We start from the raw sequence: 21,228 nt of genomic DNA, 5'->3' as shown, positions 1-21,228 counted from the left end.
TTTCCAGCAAGTTTAATACATACAAACTACTTATTGGTGTATTCTAACTACATTTAAGAGTTAGAATTGCCAGAATTTTGGAAATTAAACGTCTAGAGTAGGGGGTTCAATATACCATGGTAGGGGGGGGGGGGGTCAAAATACCATGGCTAAGTGATATTTTCAAAATATCTTTTCCAGCAAGTTTCAAAACATACAAACTACTTATTGGTGTATTATTACTACATTAAAGAGTTAGAATTGCCAGAATTTTGGAAATTAAAGGTCTAGAGAAGGGGGTTTCCATATTTGCACGTACAATATATTTGACTAAAAAAAAATTATATTTCATGCATATTGCGACCACCGGATTTTTACGATTACGACTCACGCTAAACATCACTTTGCATACGGAAAATATGTCTGCGAAATTGCTGATGTAAGCAATTAAAAAAAGTAAACTTCTTCTAAATATGCATATTTTTTGTTTGGATTTGAGGTTTCATATGACTTTAAATATATTCAAAACTTTCAGTTTTGAGCATTCACGTTTACTCAAATTCCATTTAGGGAGAATGGATGGCCTTGTCCAATAAACCTCAAAATCAGTAATCAGTCTATTCTTAGTAGCTATGATATTGGGTCTTGGGCAGTTATTTTGAAATAGGGGTCTCACACTCATGTATCTTACCATATATTTGATAGATGTTTAACCTAACTTTAATAACTATTGGGCTATATTGTGGCTGCCCGTTTTTATAGGAGGAATTTAGAGCCATATTTTAGAGTTATATTCCAATCCCATGAAAATTCTAGATATTACACAAAAACTCATTTCTTTCATAAACTACACATCGTTTCAATAGTATATTTGATCTTAACGGTACATGTAGTAACGTCGAATTTAACAGGGATCTTCTTATATCATATTTGACAATATATCCATGTAAAGTTATCTGTTTTTTCTTACAAAAAAAATGATATGACTAACAGATTGACTGATAACAAATTGTATTTATTCTACAACTTCTGTTTCAATTTCAGAATACACACTTAACCAATATATACCACTTTTAATCTTTGACTTTAGTTTGGTCTCTCCTGTCACAATCATTCTACTAACATACCGATAATTAAAGCATACATGTATTTGTAATGGGTGCTTTTTTTGGAAAACTATGCCCCTACTTTGAAACCTTGCATATGTTTTATAATTAAATATAAGATGCAGTGTGCGTGCCAATAGGACAACTCTCCATCTGATTCACAACTTGTAAAAGTAAACCATTATAGGTCAAAGTATAAACCTATTTCAATGTTAAACTTTTTATGCGTTATCATCTCCTATCTGAAGCTGCAACTAAGCAGTTCAATTTTCTATAGTTTGTATTGATTTGTGAATTAGGGGTAAAACCAGATGCTCCGCAGGGCGCACCTTTATACGACCGCAGAGGTTGAACCCTGAACGGTTGGGGCAAGTATGGACACAACATTCAAGCTGGATTCAGCTCTAAAAATTTGGACTGTGATTAAATAGTTGACACAACATAGGTTTCTGACACAGAATGAATGTGGTCTAATGAACTTAAGATTTTTGTTTTGCCTTTGAGCAATTCACTATGCTGTTGAATATTAATCCTCTCAAAAAAATTGAAGAAATTTTCATATTTATGAAATCTGAAATGAGAAAAATTTACCCCTCCCCCCCCCCCCCAATTTTTTTTCACATCCCCCTTTCCCTTATTCCAAAACTGATCTCAATTCAAATTTCTATTGGCCCCTAGCAATAACTACTCATTTAAATACATCATAAAATGTAAAAAAAAAAGTGCTTGTTATCACTGAATGGTAAAGATTGTTTTAATTTATCAGTTGGTAGTCAAAGTGAATATACATTGTATATTGTATAAAACAATGATTTAAGTTGATTCAACTACTATTCTGGACAAAGAAAGATAACTCCAATTGAAAATTTCTTGCTATTGCGCAATATTGTGCAATTAGATATGTTTTGCTATTGCGCAATACTATGCAATTGAAAATACTTGCCATTGCACAATACTGTGCAATTGAAGATTTCTTGCTATTGCGCAATACTGTGCAATTGAAAATTACTTGCTATTGCACAATACTGTGCAATTGAAGATTTCTTGCTATTGCTGAATACTGTGCAATTGAAAATTTCTTGCTTTTGCACAATACTTAATATAATAATTTTGGATCCTGATTTGGACCAACTTGAAAACTGGGCCCATAATCAAAAATCTAAGTACATATTTAGATTCAGCATATCAAAGAAGCCCAAGAAATCAATTTTTGTTAAAATCAAGCTAAGTTTAATTTTGGCCCCTTTGGACCTTTATGTAGACCAATTTGAAAACGGGATCAAAAATTAAGAATCTACATACACAGTTAGAATCGGCATAACAAAGAACCCCAATTATTCTATTTTTGATGAAATCAAACAAAGTTTAATTTTGGACCCTGATTAGGACCAACTTGAAAACTGGGCTAATAATAAAAAATCTAAGAACATTTTTAGATTCAGCATATCAAAGAACCCCAAGGATTCAATTTTTGTTAAAATCAAACTAAGTTTAATTTTGGACCCTTTGGACCTTAATGTAGACCAATTTGAAACGGGACCAAAAATTAAGAATCTACATACAAAGTTAGATTCGGCATATCAAAAACCCAATTATTCACTTTTTGATGAAATCAAACAAAGTTTAATTTTGGACCCTTTGGGCCCCTTTTTCCTAAACTGTTGGGACCAAAACTCCCAAAATCAATCCCAACCTTCCTTTTATGGTCATAAACCTTCTGTTTAAGTTTCATAAGATTTTTATTTACTTATACTAAACTTATGGTGCGAAAACAAAAAAAAAATGCTTATTGGGCCCCTTTGTGGCCCCCAATTCCTAAACTGTTTGGACCTCAACTCCCAAAAACAATCCCAACCTTCCTTATGGTCTTTTCTAAATATGTTTTTTATGGACTTTAAAAAAACAACTAGTGTTATCTTTTTTCTCTTGACACTAATCCATTGGATTTTGGATGTGTACTGATTGATATTTTAGTCTTTTAAAAATGCATGGTAGATAGACGATCACTTTAATGAGATGTTACTGGCTTTTAACTCGCTTACAGTAACTGCGAGTACTCTCAGATCTAAAATTTGTATCTTTTTTGTTTGTTTTACATACATGTCTAATGCCTCTACATGCTGTATGTGCTTGTCTTAAGTCATGTGCCTGTAATTCAGAGGTTGTGTGTTTCTGTATCTGTTACTGTTACTGCTTCCTATGCTGTATGGGTTTTGCTCATTGTTTAAAGCCTTGTATTGACCTATTAGTTAAATTAAAGAACCTTAGTGAGCACGCTCACATACCCCACGTCCCCACATTGTCATTGGAGAAATTAAATAAGTATAAGAAAAAATATTGAATAATAATTTCCTGTCAATATACACATCTACATAGTATGTCCTTATTATCTACAAAATTTCATGAAATTCTGTTGTGTGTTTTCAGAGGAGTTGAGATGACAAACTGTTGCAGAAGTACATTGAAGCAAATAAGTTCAAAGGGGCGTAACTCCTAGAAATAAAATTGAATCGTAATTTCCCGTCGATATGCACAACTACATAGTATGTCCTTATTATCTGAAAAGGTTTCATGAAATTCTGTTGTGTAGTTTCAGAGGAGTTGCGATGACAAACTGTCGCAGTAATACATTGAAGCAAATAAGTTCAAAGGGGCGTAACTTCTAGAAATAAAATTGAATCGTAATTTCCCGTCGATATGCACAACTACATAATATGTCCTTTTCATATAAAAAGATTTCGTGAAATTCTGTTGTGTGGTTTGAGAGGAGTTGCGATGACAAACTGTTGCAGTAGTACATTAAGTAAATAAGTTCAAAGGGGCGTAACTCCTAGAAAAAAAATTGAATCGCAATTTCCCGTCGATATGCACAACTACATAGTATGTCCTTATTACCTGAAAAGGTTTTGTGAAATTCTGTTGTGTGGTTTGAGAGGAGTTGCGATGACAAACTGTTGCAGTAGTACATTAAAGTAAATAAGTTCAAAGGGGCGTAACTCCTAGAAAAAAAATTGAATTGCAATTTCCCGTCGATATGCACAACTACATAGTATGTCCTTAATATCTGAAAAGGTTTCGTGAAATTCTGTTGTGTGGTTTGAAAGGAGTTGCGATGACAAACTGTTGCAGTAGTACATTAAAGTAAATAAGTTCAAAGGGGCGTAACTCCTAGAAAAAAAATTGAATCGCAATTTCCCGTCGATATGCACAACTACATAGTATGTCCTTATTATCTGAAAAGGTTTCGTGAAATTCTGTTGTGTGGTTTGAGAGGAGTTGCGATGACAAGAAACAGGACTGACGGACTGACGGACGGACGGACGGACGGACTGACGGACGGACGGGTCAAAAACATTATACCCTCCGCAACTTCGTTGCGTGGGGTATAATTATACACCATTAAGTCCCTGGTGCAGAGTTGTCGTATTGCCAATCATACCACATCATTATTTTTTTGTAAAGACTACACTTGTCATGTTCATTTACAACAGGAAACACCTTTATTTAAAACTTCATTTACTATGAATCCATTTTTCATAAGTAAAAGAATTTTAGATTGTAAATTTCATCAATCTTTCAACTCAAGTAAAATTATATAAAACATAAAGTAATGAAATACAATTATTTATATAAGGCAGTCAAACAGGTTCCAGGGAGATCAACTTAACACATTTTACATACAGTTTTCAACTTTCAGCATGGATTCAGTTTTCAAAATTTTAATATTATTAGATAAGTTGATTTTTTTTGTCAGTTTGAAAAATTACAGGAGAGAAATTGTATTCTGTTTACTGATCCTCTGTATAAGGAATTTCTCAGGCTACATTTTTTTTTAATGCCAGGTAAAATGTAATTTGAACTATTCTAATGCATATCAAAGTGTCTTATTTCATAAACCTAAAAACAATAATAGGAGAATTTATCAATGCATACGCTCACAAAGCATAAAATAAAATGGAAATAACAATAATATTTAAAGTACATCACAAGCAAGATATATACTATATAAATAGCATAAACATTTCAGTATAATATTTTTGTAATATATATTTTATTATTTTCATTTCATTTTCAAATCTCATCTACAAATAAAGATGCACAAACAGATTATTCTGCTATAACTCCTAAACATATAGTTAACCATACTTGTTACAAATTATAAAATACAAAGTTAATAACAGAATAATACAGAATACATCTGCATTGAACTCTATTTCTTAATAATATTATCAATGTTTGACCATTTTTCTTTTATTCTTATTGCTTTATTGGTAGAGCACAAACTCATAGAGACCATGTCAACCCTATAATAGTAGTTAAGCCATTCAATTGCTTCAGCAACAGATGGGACTGTAAATCTAACTCTACATAAATAAACATATCTCTTCAATATCAGAATACATGTATTAAGAATATCTTTAAATAAATGATATTTAACACCCAAGATTATACTTGATAAGGTTGGGAGAAAGCTTACATTACATACATCTTCTAACTTTTGAAAAAAATAAAGCCAGAATGTTCGAATATATCTACATTCAAAAAAGAGATGTATGTATGTTTCTTTAGTTTCTGTACAAAAAGTACATTTCAGTATAATATAAAGCATGTTGTTGTAAACTAAAATAAGAATTGATAAGATAAGATACAAAAAAAACACATTGTTTTCAACATGTAAAAAGAAACCTATACTATTTCATCTTTTCTAGCAATCAGTCACCTCTCAACCTTTAGATCTGACAAACTGACCAAGAATTTCACTATTTCCTTGCAGCACAAATTACAAAATTAATCAATAACCTTAATATATGATATCATATTATTTGAACTTCTGGTATCTAAACAAATACAGCCCTTTTTTAAACTTCATATTATTTAAGGAATGACTAATATTTTTTCTGTCTATGAAGAAATAACATTAAAAAAAATGGTGCACACTGAATAAATTGCGTAGCAGGTTATTAAGGGAGTTCGCTTCTCGGATTCAAAGTAATTAACTTTTCAAAACACTAATTTATATTGATAAGGAATTAATAAAGGAATCCAAAAAGCAAAACAAATATATAGGTCAGCGTGCTTGTTTGTAAAAATGTAAAAAAAATATCTAGCTATACAATTTTTTATAAAATTATTTTTCAAACATTTTGATAAATTTATTGTCATTTCCATTGCTATGTAGATATTATATAAGTTTACTTGCTGTTAAATATTGTGAATGAGAAACAAAAAGTTGAACTGTATTTCTTACTATTGATTTTCTTGCCATGAATTTTCAGTAAGCAAAAGTTTAATGTGGTAATGATGTGAAAAAATCTCACATGGTATAGCATGCTCACATCAAGGTTGATATCAATTTCAGGGGTTCTGAATCGTAGTTCCTGAAAAATATCACTGAACTTTCTTAAGACAGACGGAGATCAAGTAAAACAATGAAGTCTCTACCTTCAGAACAGGGTATAATATATGAGCCTTCCTCTTTTCCTGAATGACCTTTGTCCAAATGAACAGTGTATACAACAAATTGATATGTAATAATGTTCCATACATAGTGGAATGTTTACCATAATATCTGAAAAGCCAAGATGACCTCCACCATTGAATTTGAACACAATTTAATATAATAGAACCCTTTTTGAAAGATCAAAATCATCTGGAGGGGCACAATCAATACATGAACTTTGTGATAACATTGTCAAACATCTGAACACAAATTTAATAATCATTGCCCACACTGATCTGTGTTTGCACTTGTATATTTAAAAAAAAGTGTCAAAACATTTTTTTTTTATATTCAGAATCTTCCTGGGATAAAAAAAAAAAGCACAGGAAAAAACCTGTAAAATCATATTTTTGGCAGATACCCAAATCTTACATTTTATCAAGCTTTCTCCATATTAACTGTATACTTCTTTTAATATTAATAAGGACATGTGATATGATTACCAATGAGAAAAATATCTACCAGAGACTAAAGGCTGAGGATGTAAACAACTATAGGGCACAGGATGGCCTTCAACAATAAGCAAAACCCCATACCATAAAGTAAGAAGCTGTAGTAGGTAAAATAGTATTTGCTTTGAAAAGCCACATCAAAATAATTTGAACTACATGTAAAAGCATAATTTTTTTCACTGATCTTACATAGTATTAATATTATACATGTGTATATAAAAACCCTACATGTAATATTATGCAATCATATATATTTCATACAAAATACATCCAACGTGTACACCCTTTTAAAGGCATCCCTTACAACGGGATATTATTGTAAATTAGCATAAAAAATAACAATGGAAAACTGTAAACAGACAACAAGCACAAAGTTTTGTTCCTTTGTTGGTGAACAATCCATCACCACAGATCAAAAAAGTAAATTGCACATCTTATAACTCAAATTATTAACAAAAGGAGTCAGTTTGGTATGGGCTTTATTGTTGCTGAATATTAAAACCATACTTTTAAGTTAAAACAAGTTTCAAGTTGATGAAAAGACACACAAGATAGTGTAATAGAACTTTTATTTGGTGGATTTTTTTTTATCAAATAGCACAACAGCAAACTGGCCAAAAGTAGACATTTTTTTTAAATTTGATAAAAATTGTCCAGATTTCAACGGAATCTAGGCCTAGGAACATAACAACACAGGCTATGACCAACTAAATATTCATGTCATTTTTTTAACATATTACATTTGTATAACAAATCAAATATTTTATTGTCGTATAAACTTAACAGTTTGGGACGAACATAACAAACATGATGTTTAAAGACCTCTTTTGTCAAGGTTTTCACTCTGTTTCTTTAGGAATTTACCTGTTTTCATTAAACATTGTGGAAAATCAAAATGGGTGCTATTTGTATACAAATATAAGTTTTTAAAATGTACCCTGTCTGCAAAACTGATAGGACTGAGAAAAAGAATAATTTAATATCACTTCAAAACTTACTACAAATAGTTGAAACATTTTAAAATGGTGAGATTCTATAGAAAAAAAATGTTTAATAGCTCTATCTTCATGGCTACAGAAAAATGTCTGTTGACAAAGTGTTTTTAATTTGAATAAGGAAAAATAACACCCTTTGAGAGTTTTAGTTATATAATATTGCACAAATTATAAATTAAATACATTAAACCCTCCTAGTATTGAAATTGAATACACACAAGTTTCAACTGATATTTAAGTTACTCATAGAGTACATATATATCATTGTATGCTGCTCAGTCTTGCAATATTTTCAAATTTAAAACACATTTAATGTGATAAGCAAATGTGTATTATTTTGGTAACATGTGCTTGAGGCAAACTAATAATAGAGAACAAAACTAATTTTGGTATGTAGCCTCACCGGACTCAATTACGAACGATTTTTGAACTGTTTTAATATTTTTTTTATGTAGACTACTTTTCTTGATTTTTTTATACCATAGAATTTAAGATGTATGAAGGCTTTCCATTTTGCATCATATCCCACATAAATTTTTATTCACGTTGGGATACTTTAGTAAGATTTGCGTGACCTCGTTTTACGGGTCAAGAGAGCCACATATGGACGCAATTCCTAACAGCACTAAAATTGATATATCTTGCTGAAGAAATCAATGACAACAGTCTAGATTGATAAAGCATACCTTAATCTTTATCTCAAACACATTTTCATAGGAAAATAAAAGGCACAAGTTTGTTTTTTACTTCAATTACTTCAGCAGTGAAATGTCGGTCATGTGTAAAGGAAAGATTTCTGATTTCTTTTTGTTTTTGTGTAAGTTCCTTCTTTAAAGGAGCACTAAATTCAAGTTTATCCATTTCGGTGGTGTACTTATCATTCATCTATGATTTTTTTTTATGTAGGTCAACATTTCTTTCGGAGTTCTCTGGACTTTTCAATAAAATTAACATATTTTCTTTTGGTCAAATAGGCTCACAAGAGTCTAAAAAACGTCAATTGTGGGGTTTTTTTTGGGCATGATAAAAGGCATCACGCATATGAAAAGAATCAGGAGATATTTTTCTTTCTATATATTAACAAAAGAAGGCAATATGCACTTACCTTTATGTATTTTTTTATATAACTTCCAGGCCAGATTGCCGTTCTTATAGTATTTTCAAAATGATTTTGTCTTCGTCATCAACATTCACCAAGTGCACATGCTTGTATTATCATGAAAACAAGGGATTTTTAATAGGGTTTTTATTTATAAAAACATTTATTGATAAATATAAATAAATATGATCTCAGAGGGCAAACATTGGAAATCATTCGTAATTGTGTCCAGTCGTAATTGCGTCCTGTGGGGCTACGCACATACAGACTGCAGATGATAACTATTAATGATTCATATATGGATGCCCTTTGAAAAAAGAAATTATGGTAGTGTATCAACTAAAAAAAATCATACATAGCAATTCAATCCTTCATAAACAACACATCACTAATAGTCATATCAAAATTGCACTCATTATAAATCAAACAGCAGATACATGTATACTGAGGTATTACTATAACCTCCATACAATCATTTAAGGTGGTACCCAACGCCTTCACTAAAAATAATTTGGCTTGTTTAATTTTCATATAATTTTAACAAAGTATTTACTTTGACCCTTTGACAAAAATTTATCATTGAAAAGCTTAATATTCCCTTAACAACACAATATCATTAAAACGTTTAGCTGATTTTACAGAGTTATCTCCCTGTAGTGTTAGGTACCACCTTAAATAAATGTACCAAAAAAACTTGGCATGGTACAAATCTAAAACACAACCTTAAGTTTAAAATGCCTCATCGTGTGCTTGCCTCTCCATATACTGGAGAAATAATACTGTGGATTCATTATTAATCATGAAATAAAAAAAATTGTTGACTTGAGTAAATTTGAATTTTCAATGAAGTACAAATTTATTTTAGGTGTGTACATGCATGGTGTATGCAGACTTTTAAAAAACCCAAAATCATTTTTTCAGGAAAGACAATTTTTCCTCATTCCATGAAAATTGGTACTCAAGAAAATAAATGAATCCACAATACAAAAAAAAAAGTCTCTTTGTACATTAAAAGATGGGGATACGAATAAAATAGTCCATGTACAGATTTGGGAATCCTTATTTTCTTTAACAAGTTATGAATATATAATATGATCATTCTAGACCATTCAACTCAATACGTTCACTCCATTCATCTGCATATCACTCAAATTCAATTATATATTCACGCCTGAACAATATTTTTAGAATTTCATACACTTCAATGGTTTGTACAATCAATACCATGGTATACATGTACAGGCATATTAATAATATTAGACTGATAAATATCAAATGACCTGTAGTGTTGATGTAGTAAGTCTGGAATCACAAGCCATACACACTTGATAGTACAATGAATCTTTCAAGAGTATTTTTCTTTATTCAGTCCATTCCAAAATATTTCATTCCGAAATATTTTGGATGGACATGATGTACTATTTTTCCTTTTTTTGGTCCGTTCCAAAATATTTCATTTCAAAATATTTTGGAGTGACAGGATGTACTATTTTTCTTTTTTCAGTCCGTTCCAAAATATATCATTCCGAAATATTTTGGAGTGACAGGATGTACTATTCTTCTTTTTTCAGTCTGTTCCAAAATATTTCATTCCAAAGTGATTTGGAGTAACGGGATGTACCTCTGATGTCAGTACTTTCATGTTTGGAAATCTTTTCACTAAGGCTTTGGCAGCTGAAAAACAAAATTCTATGTTTATAGTGAGGTGATGTTGGTATTCGGCGTATTCCTTTTTTTTCCATTGCAATTTAATAACAACATTTACATTTATTCAGTTTAATCTGTTTGAATTTTCTACCATATCTACCTGATGTCATACTTATAATAATTTAGTGTTTGTCAATAGTTATCAAAGGTACCAGGATTATAATTTAGTACGCCAGACGCGCGTTTCGTCTACATAAGACTCATCAGTGACGCTCATATCAAAATATTTATAAAGCCAAACAAGTACGAAGTTGAAGAGCATTGAGGATCCAAAATTCCAAAAAGTTGTGCCAAATACGGCTAAGGTAATCTATTCCTGGGATAAGAAAATCCTTATAATTTAGTGTTTGTCAAACTGCTATATAACCAATGAAATTTTTCTGATATAGTGGTTGGTTCAAATTTTTAGATTTTTTATATATTTGTCAAAGAGTTAAAGTAAACATTTTGTCAAAATTTTATGAAAATTAAATGATCCAAAGTCAAGGTGTTGTGTAACACCTTACATGTTTAAGCACATGATACAAAATAATTGTCATTTGTTGCTATTTGCCTGATTTTTTGTTTGTTTTCAGCAGGGACTAAACTTAACAGTCGCCCAGTGCGACCAGATTTTCGGCTGGGCAAGTATATTTTTCATCCTGATCGCCCAGCTGGCGACAAATAATATTTTGCATTGAATCCCAGGTCTATCCTAACCCTATATTCCCCGACGATAGAAACGAAAAAACCGTATCAAAACTGTTCCCAAATGGAAACCTGATTTGCTTATTAAGGAAGTAACATAGAACAGAGGATTTCCGGTAACCAATAAGGACATTTTAATAACCAAAACCCAGTCTGACAACTGCATTTTTGATGCGAAGTCACGATTTGACACCTCTTCTCTAAACATATTTTCTTATAGATCTCTTTTTTTAAGCTTCTACGATTAATTCATTATTTTTAAGTGTTTTCTTTCCGCTTTTGAAACTGAATTGCTTCAAAGATACATCCCCCAGTATTACAAGTCCGATTTTGACAAATACTTGTAAACACAACTTGTTCTTCAATGAAAAAGCGAAACGCAAAATCTCATAAGTGCATGTCTTAATATCTAGTATGATAACCAATCTTCGATGAAAATCAATTGAATAATATTTTTGATCAACACTTATAAGAGGATGGCTTGGATTTAAAATAACATTTAATGATTTATGGAAACAGACCTGTTGTCAACAGGAAGTTTTAATTGAAGGGAGACAATTTTGGTAGGAAATCATCTAAAATCAATACTGTCAAATCTTATGGTATATTTCTGATGGCAATAATTGAATATTATGAAGTTATCACACATAATTTTTCATACATGTGATTCTTCCGGCGGGAGTCAAAATCTCCCGCTTTTCAGACCCTCTTCTTTCCCTCCCCTTAAAATTTGAAATCTTTCCGCTTTTTGAAAATGTCAACCTCGTAAAATTTTCAATACATATTTTTGTTTACAAAATCGATAGGGACAGAGAAAAAGTCAGAGAAACTCGAAATTGATATGGGAAAAGTCCAAGAAAAACAGAAGTTTTCTGTTGTGTCAAAGGTAAAATGAGGTCGTAAAAAGTTAAAATCAGCTTGAGGTGTTTAGGATTAAACTGTAAATACAACAATAAAGCAAAGATTATAGGCAATTACCTGGTGATTAAGACACAAGCCTGGTTGATTAAAAGTGAAATACTGACAAAGGATTAAATTGACTTATTGTACAAGTTGTATAAACAACGATTTATTTGATGCTGTTGAAAACATGGAACATTTAATGAACCTCAATAAAAATGAAATCAACTCAAATATGATATTTATGGCTCGTTTTCTATTCAAGCCAATGGAATACCTATATAAGTATAGTTGTCTTGGACTGTTCTAAAATTTTAGAATTTGACAAAATGCAAACCGTCTTTTATCACCAAATATACCCCAGCAGCAAATAAAAGAAGACCAAGTATCTAGCCAAATTCAACTCTGCCTGGAGCTCTGATTTCAAATGGTGCAGATCCAGTACCAAGGGTCAAGACCATGCTTACTACACTTCATGCAAAGCTGACTATGGTTTCCCTAATTACTGGACCAACTATGTATGATGGCTGATCACTTTATCTTGAATTATACATAATGAATAAATATTTGAAAACCCCTTATCTTTTATTTTTATCAAGTAAAAATGAATATGCAGGTGTTTAAAGGTATGGAATTATTGATCTTTTAACCAAAAAAAAGAAGATATGCAGTTTAAACACACAAAAAAAACATTGCGTACGTCGATAAAAAGGTCGATAAAAAATCTCCAGTTATGAGACCAAAACTCCAGCTGAAAATTTCCAAATCTCCAGTTGTGGCTTGACAACTCTGTCACATGTATGATCTTTTCCAGACCCGAACAATTCACATAGGATTACATAATGGCTTTATTTGTATATGATAGAGGATTACATGAAAAGGCTTTATTTGTATATGAAAAGTAAATTCAAGTTTTATTGTTTTAGTATAGAAATTAGTTGGGCCCCTAAAATTTCAAATTGGCCACTGAAAAAGATATTTTAGGGGCCCAGCTGGTTTTAGTCCCTGTTTAAACTAATCAGACTGGTTTTTTTTCTCATTTCAATTGATTCATGCTTGGTCATGCTGATTTTTTCTAATAGTTTACTATACAGTATGAACATGATGGATTTTTTTTTCTCATTGTTGAAGGATGTACATGTGCAAGCTAAAGGTCTTCTGCAGTTAACAGTTAACTCTTAACTAGCATAAAAATAGAAAAGATGATAATTGATCTTGGCTCCCAGTCATCAAACTCAGTACTCAAGAGTACAAAAATTGTACTCAAAACATTAACCCAGTATTTTGATTGGATGAATTCTGAGTTTGAGTACAGTGCTTGTAATTTTAATGACCACAAGGTAAGGCTACACCATTTCTAAAGCATCATATTCATACCTTGTGGAGTAACAAAGAGATTCAGCAAGATGATATTGTCTTCTTTCACGTAATGGTCTTTTAAAACCTGGACAGCTTTTATAACTGTGTTCCCTGAATCTGCAATGAAACAATTTATTTACATTAACTGTGGATTCATAATAAATCATTGGGTTCTAACTTCTGTTGATTTTGTGGGTATATGGAAACTGTGAATTTAAACATTCAGCTAAGTATAAATAGAATGTTATTGTCAATAGGCATGTATACAAACTTTTGCAAACCACAATACAAACTTTCTTAAACTCACAAAAATTGATATCCACTTAAAACAAATGTATTCACAGCATCTCTTGTACATGATTACTTTAAAGTGAGATATTATTGCGAGGTTTTAGTCATTAAGAATAATGTGATGCTAATATTCATAATAAATATTACAATGAAAAGTTTGCCAGAATGACAGTCAAATTTAAATTCCACAATATACCACTTAATCCCATACATGTATATCTATTCTTTACTTACTCATAATAGGATACATCAATAAGACTTTACGTTGGTCTATGTCTGGTGGTAGTTTGGCATATACAACTTTAGCTTCCCGAGTATCTTCATCTTTTTGTATCAGGATCTTTCCTATTCGTATCGACCTACAACAATCTCTTAAACCTTGTTCCATGGCCTCTCCTGCAAATAAGCAACAAGACAGATGAAAAAAAAATCTGAATAAAATATAATGAATAATAAGAGTCATTATATACCCAAGACATACAAGCACGAAATCCATAAAAAATTTAAATTTAACTGAATAAAATAATTTCCCCAAGACAAACAAGCAACAAAATCGGTAAAATAAATTCACAATTCTACTTAAATAGAATAAGAGTTATAATGCTCTTCATGGCAAACCAGCAACACAATCGAGAAAAAATTACAAAGTTTACTCCAATAGAATAAAATATAAGTGACCTAATGTTCAGGAAACAAGCAACACTGCTAGCAATAAACAAGAATGCACACGCTGAAATGTCTCGCCTTCTTTACTAATCATTGATATTATGTTGATAGTCCTAAGTAAAAAGCTAAGCTTTATTACAACTATCACACGAACAGAACATTAACCAAGATAACTAAACAAAGACCAATGAATCTTGAAAATGAGGTCAAGGTCAGATGAACCATGCCAGGCCGACATGTACAGCTAACAATGCTTCTCTACAACATATATACTGTGAAAGTACTTTTATTCGTCGGGTACCAATTTTCGTGGTTTTCGTGGATGAATTTATCCACGAATTTAAGTGTCCAACGAAATAAAACAACCATTGTCCAAATCAAGACATGGAAAGATCCCCATCAGTAGGTTTGACCACTGATATGATCTAGAGAATATATTGAATAACGCCAAATCTTAGAATACTTTAATAACAGTCACAGAACTACAACCGCATGCAGGATTATACCCATTTAATCTTTAATAACCTAAACTATACAACTTTTGATCCTTTAATTCTCATAAAAAAAATATTTTTGATCGATGAAAGTCAGATTTCCGGTATTGATATGCTATTATGATAAAGTGTTCATTTTATATCCTCATATTTAATGGAAAATAATAATTTCATGCTGGGCTTGATTTTGATAAGAATTATTTGACAATTCAAGATACGTTAATAGCATTTGTTTATGTTACTTTTTTCAATAGGGGACATGTTTATGGCCTAATTAACACCTTTGATGGTGTTTAATCTATTGATCACTTTATTATGGGTTAAAACGTGTTATTGTAACGGTTTATTTCTTCCTCTGTGATATTTTATCCTGAGGATAATTTGTCACAGTAATTTATTTCCAGGCATGGTATTTCACAGGTAAATACTATCCAGCTGTTAAAATTGCTATTGTTCCAATATATTGTTATGCTATAATTTATCTGATTTCCATATAACCAACAACATCTTTGTCCCCAGACTATTTATATAGTTAAAAATATTATCATAATCAAATTCTTCCATTACTGTTAACAGTAGTAATGCAACTATATTTCTACCTTTACGTTTTAATTTATATTTGTACTGAGATCTGAAAACAACTCACTTTTACATGTATTTCACTTACCTTATCTAATCATGATATTATTTCACAATTACGATCTTTGAAATCATTTTTGGTTTTCTTTCTTATGTTTAATGATAATTTTCTTTTTAAAAGAATGATATTTACTTGATTTTTTTCAGAAATTTTTTCCAATGATAATTTGTGAAATAATTCCCATTATAATACATTTTTTTTTACAAAATAGGTTTAATTCAAATACACTATTATTATTTTATAGTATTTGTAAAGGATAATTTTTTTCTAATAACTATTCAATAAGTTAACTACCCAGATAGAATTTCACGGCAAAGGAAAAAATATCCCAGGGAAATATTTTCCTCCGGATAAAAAAATGACAACAACTACTGTGACATTTTTCCCTCCGGATCAAATTTCACCCGGATATAATTTTGCTTTACATAATCACTACGATTTAATACACCGTGACGAGTCCGTGCAGTTTCCTTCAATCCAGACTATTTGTAACTTTCGTTTCTAAAGGCTTTAATTTTTCAATTTTGTTTTTAGAAAACTAAAATCCACGAATTTAAAAACCCACGAACATGTAAATATTGCTCAATCCACGAAAATTGATACCCATCCATGAATTAAAGTACTTTCACAGTAGTTGACCTATTACTTGTAGTTTAAGAAAAATAGACCAAAACACAAAAACTTAACACTGTGCAATCATCCGTGAAAATGAGGTCACGGTCAAATAAAACCTGCGCGACTGACATAATGATCATAAAATATTTACATACACCAAATATAGTTGACCTATGGCATATAGAATTAGATAAAAAGACCAAAACTCAAAAACTTAACTTTGACCACTGAACCATGAAAATGAGGTCAAGGTCACATGACATCTGCCCGCTAGACATGTACACCTTACAATCATTCCATACAACAAATATAGTAGACCTATTGCATATAGTATGAGAAAAACCGACCAAAACACAAAAATTTAACTATAACCACTGAACCATGAAAATGAGGTCAAGGTCAAATGACACCTGCCAGTTGGACATGTACACCTTACAGTCCTTCCATACACCGAATATACTAGCCCTATTGCTTATAGTATCTGAGATATGGACTTGACCACCAAAACTTAACCTTGTTCACTGATCCATGAAATTAGGTCGAGGTCAAGTGAAAACTGTCTGACAGACATGAGGACCTTGCAAGGTACGCACATATCAAATATAGTTATCCTATTACTTATAATAAGAGAGAATTCAACATTACAAAAAATCTTAACTTTTTTTTCAAGTGGTCACTGAACCATGAAAATGAGGTCAAGGACATTGGACATGTGACTGACGGAAACTTCGTAACATGAGGCATCTATATACAAAGTATGAAGCATCCAGGTCTTCCACCTTCTAAAATATAAAGCTTTTAAGAAGTTAGCTAATGCCGCCGCCGTAGCCGGATCACTATCCCTATGTCGAGCTTTCTGCAACAAAAGTTGCAGGCTCGACAAAAAATACTCATTATACTAATTTAACCTTTTGGCAACACTAGCCTTGTTCTTAACACTTTAAATTAAACTAGAGATGGTAGCCATGACAGATAGCCTGCAGCAAGAAAAAAAAGGTTTAAATTATGATGCAAAAAATTAAGTTTAGTGAACATCATCCGTGTGTTTAAGGGTGTTCTCACATTGTATAAATTTTTAGCAAGCAGTTGAAAAAATATGATCTAATATTGCACTAATTATTGGGCAAATCAAATTCTTTTAATTGATATTCAGCACTGCTGTCATTTGGGAAACATGATTGAGTACCTACGGAACAAACATTATTTCTAGTTTATCATGCATAATGACTATCAAGAGGATGCTTGATGAACTTTAATAGTCAGGGATACAGGTGATTTCCTCTATCTGGTAAATGATGTCATCAACTCATAAAGGTGGGCATAATTGACGAACTTTTCCATTGAAGGACATAAGACGAAAGGGGTCTATTAGGAATATTCCATGTATATGCAAAGGGGTGTCCAAGTTGTACTTTGTGCTTTCCTACTTACCACTTCTCATTATGCTTACTCCACAGTTACCCCTTTGGTAGCTTAAGCCTTCATACTTATGACCTATAAAATATAACAATGTGTTTATAAATAGGAAGCTTCAATGTCACTGCACATAAAAGATGACATCTGCAAGGTGAGACACTCTCTCACAGCTAATTTTAAAACTGAAATCAGTTGAAAATAATATATTAAAATCGGTTGTAAAATCGTCATAAAAGAATTTTAGAAGGAATTGGTTTACATTTAACTGACAAATCACTAATCCTTAAAAAAACTGAGTCGGCTGCAAATACGTTAATTTACTAATTCTGGGGTGTTTATAACAAAATTGACAACACATGTATGTTTTGCAATGCCAGGGACAATAATTTGTTCAATGTTACAACTCTTTACTGAGGACAACATTATTTTCTACAACTCATACAATGGGATATTGAGGTTTAAACACTACAAACAATCAAGTTTGTGGTTTATACGAGTCTCACCTGTGGGTGTTGTCACATCACAATGTCTGTATGGTAATTGATTCAATCCTTCCTCGACAACTAATCTAATCTAAATAAATAGATAGATAATAAATATGTAGGTACATGTACTGTAAATTCAGAAATTATGGCGTTCATTTATTATAGCAATTTCATCATTTTAGCCTAAAATGTGATTTTCAGTTTTGAAATATTGAGTAAAATCCTGTTTAAATTCATATGAAAAATTTCAAAATGCAATTTTTAAATGATGGCATTTATAACCCCTGTCTCATTTTTCGTAAGGATGTGGTCTCCTGGACAATTATCCAAAATCCCTTTTATTTAGACAGGATCACAGAAGACCTCACCATTTGCTCACTAGTGTATGGAATGTAGCAATCTCCAAATCTAAATTCATATTACTGTGCCAATGTAGATTAATTTTCGTGGATTTAGGAAAACTTGCATTTTCATTTTTATTTGATTTCGTTGTTTTGTCGTATTCTGTGTTCCTAGGCTATGGAAAATTTTAATTCATTTAACATTGGAATTTGTGGTTCATTTGTACTCACAAAACCCAGAAAGTTGGTACCCAACGAATAATTATGAATCCACAGTATATATACTCACTAATCTGTCAGCATAGAAGATAAAGTCTCCTCTTGAAGTGGTTCTGAAATATAAAGATAATAGATATAGGAAAATGTGGTATGAGTGCCAATGAGACAACTCTCCATCCAAGTAACAATTTATAAAAGTAAACCATTATAGGTGAGCTGGTGAGGTCAAGGTACGGCCTTCAACATGGAGCATGTACCCAATTTCTGGTGGCGATGATACAAAGTGATGACATTAGGCCAAATAAAAATATATGTGTGGTTCCAGTTACCCGACTGACCCTAGTTTTAAGCTCCCGACCCTAGAACTTTTTTTTCATTTTTGAAAAATAAATTTTCAAATGATCAAATTTTGATTGTGAATTTAAATAATTAAAATCACAGATTTCTGTCATCTGAATTTCAATCAAAAGTATCTGTTAGGGTTGGGACGTATATAATACCAGAATCAATTTCAGTGAACACACAAATTTTTTTACCAGATTTTGACAATCCAAAATAAAAATTTAGAAAAAAATAAAATAAAATTGCCAACCTACAGACCCTATTTTTTAAAAGGATGTAACAGGAACCCCATATGTATTTCCATTTGGCCTTAGTTCTCATTACAAATGTATTTTTTGTAGCATTGTACAGTTGCAAATTATGTTTAAACTACCAAACATAATTTGCTATTTATTCAACTTCAATCTTTCCACACCTGACTGATCATCAGGGGTTTATATTACATTTTTTTTTTGTATTTACTCTTCTAACTCTGACTTCTTTCACTATTTATGGAAGAAAGTCAAATGACAAGATTAGATTGACCATATTATCAGAGATATACTACAAAAATGATAAATAACAAACAATTCTGATAGAAAAAGAAAATTTTAACAGTTCATCTGACAGTTGTCTGACAGCTGTTGATGAAAAAGTTTTCTCAAGACTACACAAGTCAATATTAATAAAAGTTAATTTCCAACTAAGTTCTGAACATAAAGTAAATTGCTCTCCTTAAAAGATATTTTGATACTATACTTTTAATTTCATAAAATTTAACATTTTTAACCCTAATGACAGAAATTTACATTAATTAAGGTTCATCATAACCTTTTGGCTAAAATGGCCGTATTTACACCCCAAATTTTACTCTGAGTACAGACTAACCTATACACCTGCAACAGTTTTAAGGGATGGCAGGAACTAGATATAAAAATTTTAAATGCATTTTATGTTTCAGAAAATTATAAACTTTTCTAGATTTTGCTATCCATTTTTTTTCGTTCCTGCAGAAGGTGCAAAAATTAACTAAGTAGTGAAAACGATTGAGAAGCTCCCCTCATATAATCAATGTTGTGAGTAGTATTGATTTAAATGGACAATAGATGGACAATAGACACCTGTAAACAATAGGTGATTTAACAGGTTTAAACTGTGTAACTGAGTGGACCGTATCAAATGAAACTCGGGTGTTTGTTTATTTTGCTATCTTCTGCAGACTGGAAAAAAATGAACATCAAAATCCAGGTAAGTTTTTAATTTTCTGAAACGTAGACTTCATATAACTTTTATATATCTAGTTCCTGCCATGCCTTAAAACTTTCCTGGATGTACCAGTTTGTCTGTACTCATAGTAATTTTGGAGGTGTAAACACGGCCATATTTTTCAATTCCTTATGATGAACCTTAATAATAATTAAGGCTGTAGCAATAGTTTTTTTTTCTGAAATTATGAAGAGCTGCTTTCCTGACATGATCTGAAATAGTTGTTCACAATATACATATCTAGAAGGGCATTCAATGAAAAGAATAGAAGTGATATATGAACAAGACAGCAACGTGACAAATAAAAAAAAAATTAAACCACGTGCGCACTTGTCTCTCAAAACAGTCTGCAGTTCTCTGACGTTGTCTGTGATTCTCAACTTCTTGAAGTTAGAGCCAAGGTCTGAGTCCGTATAATTATTATGTGGCAAGGAATCTTGTATCAAATCTGGCTCTACCATTTTTTTGCTTTTGTCTACTTTCACAATCCCCGCAATATTTTTGTTTGACACGTCACAAATGAAAATTAAAATACGCGAGAATATAGTTCATAAGAAAATCCAATGTAGGAATTACGATATGGCGTAATTCATGTAGTGAAATAGTTCAAAAATTATTTTATATATTTTGAAAAGTTTTACTCCTAAGATTATCCCGATTTAAACCATAAAAGTCACTGCAAAAATATAA

The 21,228-nt window shown here is 31.4% G+C and overlaps 2 protein-coding genes across 2 annotated transcripts in view; both read right to left on the bottom strand.

Moving 5' to 3' along the window:
* LOC143047584 (proteasome subunit alpha type-1-like) overlaps positions 1 to 21,228 on the bottom strand; it is a 331,701-nt gene that overhangs the window by 194,587 nt on the left and 115,886 nt on the right. The gene's annotated exons all lie outside the window — the stretch shown is intronic.
* Positions 7,096 to 21,177, bottom strand: LOC143047582 (uracil phosphoribosyltransferase homolog). The gene is made up of 7 exons (XM_076220686.1): positions 20,869 to 21,177; positions 19,022 to 19,064; positions 18,410 to 18,479; positions 17,922 to 17,984; positions 14,310 to 14,471; positions 13,803 to 13,901; positions 7,096 to 10,805 (listed from the first exon to the last, which is right to left on the bottom strand). The coding sequence occupies exons 1-7, from the start codon at positions 20,997 to 20,999 to the stop codon at positions 10,699 to 10,701; spliced, it is 675 nt and encodes a 224-aa protein (XP_076076801.1). The 5' UTR covers positions 21,000 to 21,177; the 3' UTR covers positions 7,096 to 10,698.

The sequence above is a fragment of the Mytilus galloprovincialis genome, chromosome 10, assembly GCF_965363235.1.
Source record: "Mytilus galloprovincialis chromosome 10, xbMytGall1.hap1.1, whole genome shotgun sequence".
NCBI classification, from domain to species: Eukaryota; Metazoa; Mollusca; class Bivalvia; order Mytilida; family Mytilidae; genus Mytilus; species Mytilus galloprovincialis.
This window is presented reverse-complemented; position numbering and strand designations above follow the sequence as displayed.

Bases quoted from the DNA above. Each gene is read 5' to 3' on its own strand.
- LOC143047582 (XM_076220686.1), bottom strand. From the start codon at position 20,999: ATGGTAGAGCCAGATTTGATACAAGATTCCTTGCCACATAATAATTAT. The intron at 17,985-18,409 runs GTGAGACTCGTA...TATATTTTATAG, and splicing joins TGATGTGACAACACCCACAG to GTCATAAGTATGAAGGCTTA. The intron at 14,472-17,921 runs GTAAGTAGGAAA...GCTTATTTGCAG, and splicing joins AGTAAGCATAATGAGAAGTG to GAGAGGCCATGGAACAAGGT.